Raw genomic sequence first — 14,619 nt, 5'->3', positions numbered from 1 at the left:
ATTTTGGAAGATGTATGTTGAAAATTAGTGTTACATTTAATTGGGAAAATTAAATATCTTGGAATTAATTAAAAAGAAAATCACCCAAAAGATTTCATATTTACCTCCCTTCCAGAAAAAATAGTGGTTGAAGCACACCTGTTTTTCAGGTGATAATATGCAATTACATGAACTATTCATGAAATTGATCTAGCACTACATTTATATTGGACAGATATTGGAGATGAACAATGAACTGGAGCCAGAAGTGATTAGGAGGAGAAAAGATGTCTCAATTTCATTTGGAAGATACTGCTTTACTTTTAAAAATATAAAATTTCTCTGAAACAAAAATCTCTCTTTTAATACAGATGTTTTGATAATTTTTGATAAGGAACAAAATTTATGGTCAAACAAAAGGGAATGGAAAGATAAATGGTAGAGATCCAAATAGGTTGTATATTAAGAATTATGTACAAGAAATGGAGTAAATGTAATTATCCATGTATATGACAAGGGACAGTTAGGTGGCTTAATGAATTGAGAGCCAGGCCTGAAGGTGGGAGGTCCTTGGTTCAAATGTGACCTCAGACACTTCCTGGCTGTTTGACTTTTGAAAAATCACTTAGCCCCCATTGTCTAGAGCTTACTGCCCTTCTACCTTGGACCAATACAGCATGTTGATTCTAAGATGGAAGGTCAGGGGTTAAAAAAAATGTTTGATGACAGTTTCATACTTGGTGAGCCAATAAATATTTATTACTCACGTAATATATGTCAGGCACTGTGCTAAACTTTGGAAAATTGTTAGGGGCACATATTTTCTATTAGGTAAAGAAAGACATGGTCAAAAAGGAGGGAATGAATGGCTAATAAAGAGACAAGAAATAGAATTTCCTCTTGTAATTCTGTGTATACTGTCTATGAGATTTGTGAATCTCAAAATGTCTGCATAAAATAAATACGTATATTGGCATAACCTCACTACTAGGATAGTCATTATTATTCCACAATTATATGTAGATTTTCATAACTTCTTGAATTTTGGCTGTCTTTTTATTAAGCAGGAAGGTATTTGCCTTTTTGCTGTTTGCCAGTTGTTACTTTAATGTGTCTTTCTATTCATGCCTTTTAAAATGAACCTGAGAACTCATTATAATATATACTGTAGCTACACAGTGGGGCATTTTTCCTACACAATTTATTTGCTTTGCTTGGCTAACTTCCAATTTGCTTTTCTTCTTAATCTGATCTCATGATTTATGCCATATACATTTCAGAATATAGTGACACATAATAGACTAACTTTTCAGGGTTTTTTATTTTCATTTCTCTCTCCACCAGAGCCACAAACCTGTACTTTGAAAGACTTTCTCTGCGCAAATGGGGACTGTGTTTCTTCAAGGTTTTGGTGTGATGGAGATTACGACTGTGCAGATGGCTCAGATGAGGTAGGCAACTTTGCAAAATGAAACTGAACTGAAAACAATTCTCTAGAACCACATTTGTAATTATTATTATTCAGTCCAATGACTGTGACTCGGACAGATCTGAAAATACCCTTTACTCCTAACACATTCACATAAGTGTTACAGCCCTCCACAAAGTCGCACACAGCCAGCATAGGGAATAGCTCTCATGCTACTATTGACAGTTAATTTTATAGTCTATTTTACCTCAAGTGGTGGATGGCTGGGTTAGGAATAGATGTTTAGAAACTCTATTCCCCATAGCTGATGTCCTTGCCATCTGGAATTTGTTCATAAATTTGCTGCAATACTTACAGACACAACTAATATTTTTATGCATTATAAATAGTGACTTCTCTGAAATATTTCTTCTTCAAAAGATATAAGCCTATTGCCGTCAATATAAACAAGTTATTTTCCTTAGATGCAGGGAGCGATTCAGTTATTATATGGCCATATTCACATTGCCTGAGTGAAAGATGAAGCAATTATTTTGTTAATTTAGTGAAGATGAAGACGATGAAGACACTAGGGTAGAGGAAGATGAAGAAAATTGGTATACACATTCTGCAACTCAAAAAGTTTTGTCAAAGTATTTACTCTATTTCTAAATGGTAATGATAATAATTTATATTCATTTAACCCGTTAAGGTATAGTAAAATGAGAATGTTTTTAAGGGCAAGAAAACTTTTTTATAGGAGAACTTAGGGTTTCACATTGAGTCTAAAAGGGAACTTAAAGAATATATATATAACATATATACAGTATGCATGTATGTATGTACATGTGTGTCACAAGTGGTAAGTACATAGCCAAGATTCCAGTCCCAAATAGTTTTATTTTTTAATTTTATTTTAGCGACAGATGGAAAGGAAGGCATATTCCTACATTTTGAAACTTAATAGAGTCTACTAATATAAATAGATGCATATAATTTAATGATAATCAAATTTCTCTCTCTGTGTCTTTGTCTCTCCGTCTCTGGGTCTCTTTCTGTCTCTCTGTCTCTGTCTCTGTCTGCTTGTCTGTCTGTATGTATGTATGTCTCTCTATAGCCTATATAGCATTAATATCATCTGCTAGCTAGAAGATCTATGAACATAATCGTTGCCGTAGTTCCATAATTTCCATTTACACATTAAATGAGCTGAGTGCTAAAAGGCATAGAAATCATCTAAAATGTATTGTCTTTTTCTTTTAAATATATTATCACTACTATCTGCACCTGAAAATCATTAATATCATTCCTTCAGTTGGTGTCAATAGCTCCCCTACAGCTATATCTATCTCCATACGTGCTTTGAATTTCATGATTCTACCCCCTGGAGAATCAGAATAACTCATTTTACCAACTATCAGATTATTTGTGCCCACTCTGAAATGCTTTTTAAAATGCTTATATGTTGAAAAATATTTAATACAAGATACAGGGAGCCTCTATTTTTCCCCCAAAACATAAGTTGAATCTAAAAAAGAAATCCAAGAGTTGTAGTAATCATATAGATGATTCTGACAAAAGAAAACTAATTTTGCCCTAAAGGAAGTTATAGAAATTGAAAGAGAAATCATCTAATAAATCTCATGTAAACATTGTAAAAAATCATCATCAACAAAGTACAATACAATATGGAAAAATTATTTGATCATGTAAAAAGTAGCTTGAATAACCTTTTGTATAGTTATTGACATAATAGATTCTCTGTTACATAGAACCCCCAATTGCTGTACATAGCATTGCTCTGAACAGCTGAGGCCAATGGACATTATTTTGATGCTCCTTAGCTTTCACAATTTTGTTATAGCTACATACAATTGGAATCTATTATAATTCCTTAGAGATTCCAAAATAGGATTCCTATTTTATGAGCAAAATATAGACTAGTATATGGTAGAGTAGGATAGAGTGGTGTAGGAAAGAATAGGATAGAATAAAAGAAGGAAGACTAGGTTAGAGGACAGAAGCAGGAAAAGAAGAGGAGGAAAGAAGACAATCTCAAGATTTTAAGACTACTAAGAGGTCATTTAGGCAGCTAGGTCACTCAGTAGATAGAAAGCATGGCCTGGAGTCAGGAAAACTCATCTTCCTGAGTTCAAATCTGACCTTCAACACTTAGTAGCTGTGTGACCCTAACCAAGCTCAGTTTCTTCATCTGTAGAATGAGTTAGAGAAGGAAAAAGCAAACAACTCCAGTATCTTTACAAAATAAACCCAAATGGGATCACAAAAAGTCAGACATGACTGAACAACAATAATATCTTAACAATAATTGTCATTTCCCTGAACACTAAGTCCTTTATTCTCCAAAGGTTACTAGCTGGAATAGCAAATAGAGTGCTGACTTTGCAGTGAGGAAAATGTGAGTCAAACATGGGCACAGATACTTGCCATCTGTGTGACCATTGTTAAGTAATTTAAATTCTATCTGCCTCAATTTCTCCAATATAAAATGAGGATAAAAATAGCATCTACCTTTACAGCTGTCATTAGGATCAAATGTAATAATATTTGTGCATTACTTAGCACAGTATCGGTCACATAGTAGATAGTAATTATGTCATCTTTCTTTCCTTTTCTTCATCTTTTTCCTCCTTCCCTAACACTGTCATGATCTCTTTCCTCTGAATACTCTCTGGACAACCTCCAGTTACCAAATGTTATTTTAAAATGTGGCAGCAAAACCCAAACATGGAACTTGAGGAGTTGTGCAACCAGGATCACTGAATATTACTTTGACTTGACTCTTTCTGAGTATTCTGTCTTCATAAATGTAGTCAAAGATCTCATTAATTCTGTATCATTTTAATTTCCTAATTTATAAGCATGTTTCTTTCTTTTCTTCTTTATAACAACTGTGTAGCATCATGCAAAGGACATTACCACATATCCATTTCCAAAATGGATATCTTTTTCTGTGTGACCCATAACTTCTTCACCAGACCTCTGAAATCATAGATGACCATTGAACTGATTAGAGTTCTTAAGTATTTTTAAACTGTTTAATTTGTATAGGTCTTGATCAATGAGACATGGTAAGACAAAGTGGAATTGCTCGTTGGCTATAGAAGGGGGTGGGAGAAGGGGAGGGAAAGAACATGAATCATGTATCCATGGGAAAATATTCTTAATTAATTAACTGAATTTTAAAAGCTGTTTATTTTTTAGAATATTATTATTATTATTCAATATTCTCTGATTCTTTTTGTTTTACTTTACATTAATTCATAAAAATCTTTCCGAGTTTCTCTGAAACTATCTTTTTCATAATTAATTATGGTATAATAGTATTCAATTATGTTCACTTTTCATAATTTGTTCAACCAGGTTTCTTTTTTTAAAACCCTTACCTTCTTAGAATCCATACTAACTATTGGCCCCAAAACAAGAAGAGTTGTAAGGGCTGGCAATTGGGGTTAAATGACTCACCCAGTGTCATACAGCTAGTATTTGAGGACCAACTTTTACCAAGGACTTCCCATCTCTAGCCCTCTCCATTGAGTGACCTACCTGCCCCTCAAATCATATTAATTTTCTTGTACAGTAAACCTCCAATCACCACCTAGGGTTTTATCGCATCAACTCCTTATAGTTATAGTTTCCTAAATTCAAGACTTCACACTTATTTCTATTCATTTTTATCTTATTAGATTGAGCTAATACTTTTTGTCCACCAAGAATTTTGTAGGTCCCAGTTTTTTATAACAATGGAACAACCAAAAAAGAGCAAATCTATTGAGTTTTATTTTTGTTGTAGCTATTGTTATCAGAGCTCAATTCTCAACAAAAAAATGCAGGATTATTTTTATTGTTATATCACTGTGATGATTGTTACCATTCTCATCAAAATTAACATTGATGTTTAAAAACTATTTTAAAAATAAGTATTACATCAGCCTTTATGTGGGCTTTAAAAAAGGTTATTTATATTTGATTTTTTGTACAAAATTTACAGCACTCTGTTTCTTTGTTTTTGTTTCAAATAAAATGTTTTCTCCTAACAAGCATTGACTTTAGGAGAAGCAAAAATACTGAAACCATAGTTGAACACTTCAACAACTTTAAACTGAATATCCAGTATTCATTGCTCTTATTCACTGCTCTTATTCAGGAAGGTCATTTGTTTGATTAAATAAAACATTTCTCTAAAGGAGCATTCCTTTCTCATGCTATTTAAAATATTTGACTAGTATAACAATAATGTCATAAGTTACATATTTGTTTTGTTTCCTCATTTTATCATAAGCCTTATAGACCATGAAAGAGCAGCAGGAAAATACTTATCTTGGCAAGGAATACAGTATTTTCATGGCTTTATATAGGCAGGCTTAAAATATGACAATAATTTTGGAAATATGCCAAAGTGGTTGATTATATGCATTCTTGTTTGTAAATATTTGCCAGAAGATCCAATTTTATCATATTACTTGTGTTTTAACAGAGAAATTGTGAATCAGGTTGCTCCAAAGATCAGTTTCAGTGTGCTAATGGTCAGTGCATATCAGCAAAATGGAAATGTGATGGACATGAAGACTGCAAATTTGGGGATGATGAGAAAAACTGTGAACCAGGTAAAAATATAGCAATTCTACTTATTTATATATGGTCACTTACCAAAAGGAAGTTCAAATTAAGAAACTAGTCAAAGAAAACATAATATTGGTAAATTAAGATAGATATTTACTATATCTCAAAATACATTTATCTAGAAATAAAATTATCCAAAAATAGTATTAAAATAATGTATAGCTATTTAATTGGTCTGTTGTATAACATGTATACAGAGAGAGAGAAATAGAGAGAGAGGAAGAATAGATAGATAGACAGATACATAGACACATAGATGATAGACACAAATGATATTGCCTAGAGTTTTAAGCATTTTTCTCCTAATTCCATGTATCTGGTTTCCTGAGGTTTGTATATCAATTGGAATAATTTCCCCAGGAGAATAGTATTAAAGCTGTGAAAAATAGTAGCACTATACAACACAGATTTTTAGTTACTGCAATTAGGCTTGTAAAACAAACCTAATAGTGTCAAGCTGGAATCATCTCCGGTTAAGTGCCAAAAGCTAAAGAAGAAAATAGAAAGCTAGATTGATAGAGACTAAAATTTCTTAAATGATTAGATTCCTAGCTTTCCAGTAATGAAAATATAGATAAAAAAATTTCATGACAAAAATTACTTATGAATGTATAACAGCAGGTTTATCATCATTCACTGACTTAATTCAATAAAGCATTTCTTTATCTGAAGCTATACAGAAAGAAAAAATAAATTAATCCATATTATTATTAATTATATATTATCATTAAACACATGCATGTGTATATGTAACCTATTTCTTGACTTGTTGATTAGCTTTAGATACCAGCCATTCAGTATAATATAAATTTTTTTCAGTGGGGAAAATATCTGATATGTGACCACCTGAGGCCTATTTTCCTAATGTGCAAAATAAGGGGATTAGTGTGGCATTAGGCAGCCAGGACTCCCATCTTCCAACTCCTTTCTAGGCTTTTGGACTACATGGGGGTCACAAACCACTCTCTTATTATTTCCATCTAATGACTCTTTTCACTGTGATCTCCAATCCCTCTAGCTTACAGTAGTATCCTAGATCTTGTACCTTGTTCAGGTTCGTCTCTTTTTCCATTAAACTCCTTGAAAAATCCATCCATATGATGCCTCCACTTTCTGTCTGCTTTCATTCCCTTCTAAAGTTTTTGCAATCTACCTTCCTACCTCACCCTCAACTGATCTTACTCCCTCCAAAGCTCTGTGATGTCTTCATTACAAAACCAGATAATCTTTTCTCAATTCTTACGCTACTTTGCCTCTTCTGCATCATCTGATAACTAGTGATTACCTTCTCCTGGACACTTGCTAAAACCTTTAAATGTATTTTAAAGTGGCACATATAGGGGAAAGAGAGAAGGGTTCCTTTAGAAGAGGTAAATCAGGATCGGTTCAGGATATACACTGTTGATGTTTAATGAGGAAAAAAAATGTATGTAGCAATTAATAAGAAGAGACAGGGAGAAAACTATGGATAAGTTAACTGGAGAAAAAGAAAAATCTACTCCTTTCTGATTAGGAAAACAGAAATCAGAGATTTCATTTTCTTTATTATGATTCATTTTTTCCCTTTCTGCTTATGAGTTGATAGAGGAGCCGAGGAACTTGGCAGGGAGAATAAGGGCCTTTCTTCTGAAAATTTTATAAATGGAGAGAGGGCTTTTTCTATAAAGCCTAAAATGGGAGGAAACCTTCAGGAGCTTTTGAAACTAAGCCCCCCTGAAGCTCAAAGAGACATGAAGCCATGTTCTTGCAAAGGGATTTGAATTGGCACACTAGTAGAACTCAAGAACTCTGATGAAAATGAGAGTAAAATAAAGTAGTAATTAAAGAGAATTAAGTACTTTACTATAATTAGAATTAGAAACTAGCCATTTATATTTGTTTGTATCTTACTTTATGAGTATATTTTTATCAGTAGTTTGTCTTAATCTATGTACTTTGGCATTTTACTAAAGAATTTCTTCTTTACTTTAAAACACATAATTGAGTATGACCTTATTTTGATTTATATTCCCACTTTTACAAATTTGTGCCTATGGATTTTATACTATTTGCATCATATAACCATGATCAAATCATGGCTATCCACCTACTGGCCACTTGTCCTAATTGTAAGCATTTAGAAGGAAATAGTCTCATAATTGTTAACTTTGTAAATCTAGACCAATAAAGTCATAGCAGGTGCCATAATACATTAAAATTACAATATTCTAAAACGTTTTTCTCATTTTTATCTCTTTTGAGGGGTGAGAGGATACCAGGGAGTAGGACAGAGTATTGTTATTGCCAAATAGGAATACATTCTGTTCTCTGGCATTAGAGAACTGGAAATAGCATTGGATTTGAAGTCAGAAAACCAGAGTTCAAATTCCTATCATTTACTCCCCATGTGACCTTGATCAAGTCACTTAATCTCTATAGGTCTCAGTTTCTTCATCTGCAAAATGAGTTCATTGACTGGATGATCTTTAAGGTCTAGTTTTTTTTTCTAAAGCTATCATCTTATCACTATTTTTATTAAGACTAATAAAAATATCCATATTATGCAGTTCACTACCTTTTAATAAAACTTCAATTATTTGACAAAAAAATTTCTGAAGTTTCTAATGTTAAACACTTAAAATGAAATTAAAAGAGAAATAGTGTGGTTTCATGATTTTTAAAATTACTTTGAAACATGTTAGAATTGTTTTGAGTAAATTTCTGCATTTCTGTCAGATGAGGAATTAATGTTTAACAATGGGTAAAGTTGTGCCCTGTTACAAAAGTTCATATATTATATCTAATGGTATTATTTATATTTTTAATTAGCTTCTCCTACCTGCTCATCAAGTGAGTATGTGTGTGCCAGTGGAGGATGTATCTCAGCATCATTAAGGTGTAATGGAGAATATGATTGTGCAGACGGTTCAGATGAGGTAAAAAAATGTCATTCAACTGCAATCCTTAAAACATTTGACTTTAACTTTTACATATTGAAACTATAGTAATTTCAAAGATATTATTATAAATAAAGAATATCTGGGAACTTCATCCTTTTTGTTGAAATCAGATTTTCAGAAGCATTTCCAAATAATATTTCTAAAGGTGGAGGACACATTTATTAAATTAAAAGAGTTGACAGTATAATGAGACTTGAGAAGTATTGGCTACTTCTTTGCTATGAACGTGACTGTATCTTTGTCAGTAATGAAAGCTGCTGTACAAAACCATATGTTCACAGATGGACTGTGTAACCGAGTGCAAAGAACATCAATTTCGTTGCAAAAACAAGGCCCATTGTATCCCTATCAGATGGCTATGTGATGGAATCCATGATTGTGTGGACGGTAGTGATGAAGATCACTGTGACAGAGGTAAGGAATTATTCTTATGCTGAAATCCATCACACATTAGTGTCATTATTCAGTGTATGCCAATATGCTAAAACTGGCAACCTCTACACATTTTGAAAATCAGAAGAAATGGTAGAACTGGTCATTAAGATTAATATAATTTTATAACTAGAAGGGACAGTAGAGAGCATCAAATGGTGAAAAAATCTGTAATAATTCATAGCAACAGAAGATTTAGCCATATTAAAAATCTCCTTTCTTGCCACTCTCACCTGTTAAAGGCTAGTCTTGTAAACTGAGAGGCAAGCATAATAATTCCATTACTAGTGAAAATAAGACTATGTAAAAATGGTTATCCCTACTTTCCTACTAAATTTAAGTACCCACAGGCTGAAATAATCTATTATACTAGATCCAGTGGATCTCTGATTAATCAATATTTTTTTTGTGTGTTGAAAACCCAAACATTATACAGATCATGTTTTCTTGTTCTTTGAAGTGATTTTGTTTAGGTTTGCAACTGTAAAAATGGTTACCAACAATATGAACTCATTTGGAATGAAAATATTTTATGAAATGACCATGAATGAATATACCCTAAATTATAATTTAGTACTCTGAAAAAGTGACTGCAGCTTTCTAGTGCTTAACCTACTCCAGGGAGTAGCTTATTCATTGGTTAAAAAATATATAAGGTGGGCGAGGGGGGGCATAGAGTTATAAATTTATGAATTTATATACCTGTAGACACATAATACCTAAAAGATACTCTCTTCAGTACTCAACTCTACTTCATTATAAATTCGATTGTTAAGGCAAATGTTATTTCCAAAACATACATGTGGTATAAAAAGAACTTTGTTCTTTTGAAATGTTTCTCAACTCAAATAAGAATAGAAAGCAGGGGTAGATAATCCCTTTAGAGACCCATTTGTCAATATTACTTTGAATCTGCCAGAATAAACTAATGAATTTGAATTTTGCCTTTAAAGGGTTTTCCAAAGCTCAAGCCAGTTCAAATTGTTTCTCTAACCATAGATAATATTCTCACTCAGTTACATTATAGCACATAACATGGCATATTATTTTTAATATATGTATTCCTTGGTATTGTTCTGATAACCTCCTGTTGTGCTGATCAAGAACAGACTAAGGAAATTGGATTTGAAATCTAGCTTGTCTTAGGGAAATGTTTTATTTTGTAAAAAGCCTTTTGAAAAATTGTATGAATCTAAATTTTTATTTTTTAAAAGATGACAATAAATTAATAGCCTAGCATATGTGATTCATGTTCTTTTAGAATAAAGCATTTCATGCTTTTTTCAGACTGCTGTGGAATCCCCATGATGCAGATTTTCTGAAATGTAAATTCTTTACAGCATAATAGGAAGTCCTTTGACAAGTAGTCTATCACAATACCCCTTTGTATTTTTGTTACAATTATGATTCCATTTTTATATCTGTTCTCCTTGATAAAAGGAGTGTGCCTACTCAACATTGTTATAAAAAAAACCATGACAATGTTATCTCACTTCATACCTTAGGGAACTCATTTTTGCCTTTTAACCAGGCTGATTTTCTACAAATAGGGTTTTCTAAGATGAACAAGGGGGTGCCAAAACTTAGTAAATCTGTTTGAATTTATTCCATATTTAAAATGAAAAAATTGATGAATTTTTCCTTGGACTTTTTATTACAAAATATATTCATTTTAATTTTGGAATTAAAATCAGTATCAAGCAAAATGAGCTTAATTCCCTTTCATAATTTTTTCCCTGTGTTTCATTGGAGGGAAAAGGGGTATGGGGTTATAGAATATGTTATTTCTCATGTTTTCTCAAAAATATGAATTATCTTGCTTCATGATATAAAAATCATACTTATGTAGGTTCGGCAACTTTTCATCCACTTAACTTCCAACTGTCTTTCCAACAATACTATTCTAAACATCTTCCACCCTCTTTAAGACCTCATTCATACCTGACTTTGTATGTTTTACTGTAAACAAGTCACTTTGAGTTTTCCTTTATTGATAATATAGAGATTCTATGACATGAGAACTCTCTCCTATTATAAAGTTTCTCTGTTTTCAAGCATCCTTCCTATTCTGTTTTACATGGAATAAATCTCTCTCCATATTTCTAAAGTTAACTCCTCATTTATGTTCTACATCCCAGCCTGTGTGCCTCTTTCATGTCTTTGTTTAATCCACCAGTTTCTCAGTCTTTTGCATCATCTATGTTTTGCCTACGAGTTCTCTCTCCTTTCATGACAAATGCGCTTCAGTTGCCTTAAATCTGATGAATCGGAATTTTGACCTTCCTAAGTCTTCAGACAATAACTTATCTTTTCGCTCCTTCATATTCAAATGTTTTAATGGTCATCTACATTAGTGTCTATAATTCCCCATACCAAATTCCACAGACTCCTTTCTATTCAATTCAGCAAGTATTCATTGAGTACCTCTTCTGTACCAGGCATTTGGGGATGGATAAAGACACCATTCCAATGAAATAGTCTTCTGAGAACCATTATTGATGGCCTAACTGATAGACAGGAATTCTTCCCTATCAATCATCTTCCTGAATCTCTCTACCACATTTATCAGTATTATACATGCTCCTCCAACTCTCACCCCTTGAAAGGAAACCTCTAGCTGACAAGTTTAGAGCTATGTCTTTTGAATTGTGCAATTCAAATTTTTAATACATGAACTTGAATGAAGTCATATTTAATATGTTTGATAATCTGACGATCACAAGCAAATAGGCCTAGATCAGTGATGGTCAACCTATGGCACAGGTGCTAAAGATGGCACACAGAGTGCTCTCTGTAGACACTCAGCCACCCTCCCTCCCCACCCCTTCCCAGAGTTGGTTACTAAAAAGACAGAGGGAGTCAAGCTCTCCACTATGCCTGATAACATTTTTTCATATAACCTGCCCCACTGCCCAGTAGCCCAATGGGATTGCACAGGAGGTAAGGTGTGCAGCTCACAGGTGGCAGAACTGGGGGGGAGTAGAGTTGTCAGGCTTCTCTCCTCCCCCTCTCCACTGTGCCTGATGGCATCTTTTCACATACCCCACCTCTCCAGCCAGCAGCCCAATGGGAGTGCTTTGTACTTCCACATGTGGGGTAATGGGGGTGCGGGGCAGGACAAACCCAAAATAAGGTTGGGAGGAAGGGCCTGGCACTCCGTCTCTAAAAGATTCTACATCACTGGCCTAGATGACACATAAAATAAAGTGAAATTTAATACTTTGCTTTAAAAGAAAAACAATTCTATAGTTATTAAATGGAGAGTTGACTAGCCAGCAGATCATCTAGGTAAGAAATGGGAGTTTAGATCATTGTGAGTCTTCATTTTTCTCTTAAGCCTTCTTTTCCAAATCTCAGATTGTTTTGTTCTATGGACCTCTACTGTGATGTACTATAATTATCACAAACTTATCAAGCCTAAAACTGAACTCTATGTTTTCTCCTAAACTCAGGCCTCCTCCCAACTGCTCTGTTTCTGTTGAGTGTATCATAGTTTTTCTAGTCACACGAGTTTACCTCATCCTAGCAAGTGTCATACTTATCTCTTCATTCTCATTCACCCCAGTTGAGTCAGTTGATAAGTCTTGTCATATCTCTGATATGTCATATCTCAAATATATCCTCCTTCTCATCTCTCATCTCATGCTAGGGTGGGAGTTCATTTCTCACCTACACTATTAAATTACCTCCTAACTGGTCTCCAGCCTCTCCCATTTCTTATTAATCTTTAACAGAATAGTCAGGGTGATATTCACAAAATGAAGGTCTGGTTCACTAAGCTTTCAGTGCATCCTCCTTTTTTCTACAATAATGGTCAAACTCACTTGGCATCAAAATCCCTTCTCACTTAGCATGGAAATATATGACTATAATCCCAACACCTAGGAAGCCTGTGATTGGCAAATCTCTTGAGCTCTGAAGTTCTGAACCATTGGGCTCTATGTTTAATTTCCTCAATAAGTTCAACAGAAACACAAAGGGATCTCAAAGGTAGAGAGGGAGAGAAAGGTGAAGAAGAATACCAGTTTGCTTAAGAAGAAATTGAATTGTCTGTCACAAGTCAGAAACTGAGCAGGTCTAAACTCCTGTACTAATCTCTAGTGGATTAAGCCTTTGAGTAGCCATTGTACTTCAAGCCTGAGTGAAATAAGGAAATCCAATCTTTTGAATTTTATATGCACACACATATATGTATATATGTATAAAACTTCACAACAGAGCTCCAGCCCATATTTCCAGGCTGATTGCATATTCCTTTGCTTCGCATACTCCATGTTCCCACCAAGCTAAACTTGTACCTTATGCATAACATCTCTTGCCCTAGCCATTCTACAGGTTTTCCCACTGAAATTTATTCCCTCTTCATCTCTGACACTTAGTAGCCCCATCTCACTTCAAACCTCAGCTCAACAATTATTTATCTCTTCCATGATGACTTTCCTGTTTATACCAAGTTATTATTATCACCCTCCTTGAATAATTAATATATATGTATATGTACAGGTACATATATATCCTGTAACTCTTACTTATGGTCTAACTCATGTATTTCTTTTTTAAATTTTAATTATTTTTTTAAATTTTAATAAATTTCCATCTAAGTTTTCCAAAGTTACATGATCCAAATTTTCTCCCCCTCTTCTTCCCTTCCCCCTCCCAGAGCTGGCAAGCAATTCATTCTGGGTTGTTCATGTATTATCACTCACAATATATCTCCATATTATTCATTTTTAAGTGATCAATTCCATAAACCAAAACCCCAAAACTTATGCCCAAATAAACAAGTGATAAATCATATTCTTTCATCTGCATTCCTCCTCCAACAGTTCTTTCTCTATAGGTGGACAACATTCTTCTTCACAAGTCCATCAGAATTGTTCTGGATCATGGTATTGCTATCAGTAGCCAAGTCTATCACGTTTGATCGTTCCACAATATTTCAGTTACTGTGTATAATGTTCTCCTGGTTCTGTTTATTTCACTCTGTATCAGTTCATATAGGTCTTTCCAGATCTTTCTGAAATCATCCTGTTCATCATTCCTTATTACATAATAGTATTCCATCACCATCATATACCACATTTTGTTCATTCATTCCCCAATTGAGGGACATCCCTTTAGTTTCCAACTCTTTGCCACCACAAAAAAAGCAGCTTTTATTTTTAATATTTTAATTTTATAATAATTTAATATTTTAATAATAAATATTTTTGTACA

The 14,619-nt window shown here is 33.6% G+C and overlaps 1 protein-coding gene across 7 annotated transcripts in view; it reads left to right on the top strand.

Annotated features, from left to right (window-relative positions):
- LRP1B (LDL receptor related protein 1B) overlaps positions 1–14,619 on the top strand; it is a 2,480,145-nt gene that overhangs the window by 2,255,720 nt on the left and 209,806 nt on the right. For all 7 annotated transcript variants that reach the window (XM_007494117.3, XM_056797188.1, XM_056797186.1 and 4 more), the window contains 4 exons: positions 1,324–1,430; positions 5,886–6,015; positions 8,840–8,946; positions 9,252–9,384. In XM_007494117.3, the coding sequence (XP_007494179.2) occupies positions 1,324–1,430; positions 5,886–6,015; positions 8,840–8,946; positions 9,252–9,384 (477 nt within the window). The remainder of the gene's footprint in view (positions 1–1,323; positions 1,431–5,885; positions 6,016–8,839; positions 8,947–9,251; positions 9,385–14,619) is intronic.

The sequence above is a fragment of the Monodelphis domestica genome, chromosome 4 (assembly GCF_027887165.1).
Source record: "Monodelphis domestica isolate mMonDom1 chromosome 4, mMonDom1.pri, whole genome shotgun sequence".
NCBI lineage: Eukaryota > Metazoa > Chordata > Mammalia > Didelphimorphia > Didelphidae > Monodelphis > Monodelphis domestica.
Note: the sequence above shows the minus strand (reverse complement) of the source record. Positions and strands in the feature narration are given on the sequence as shown.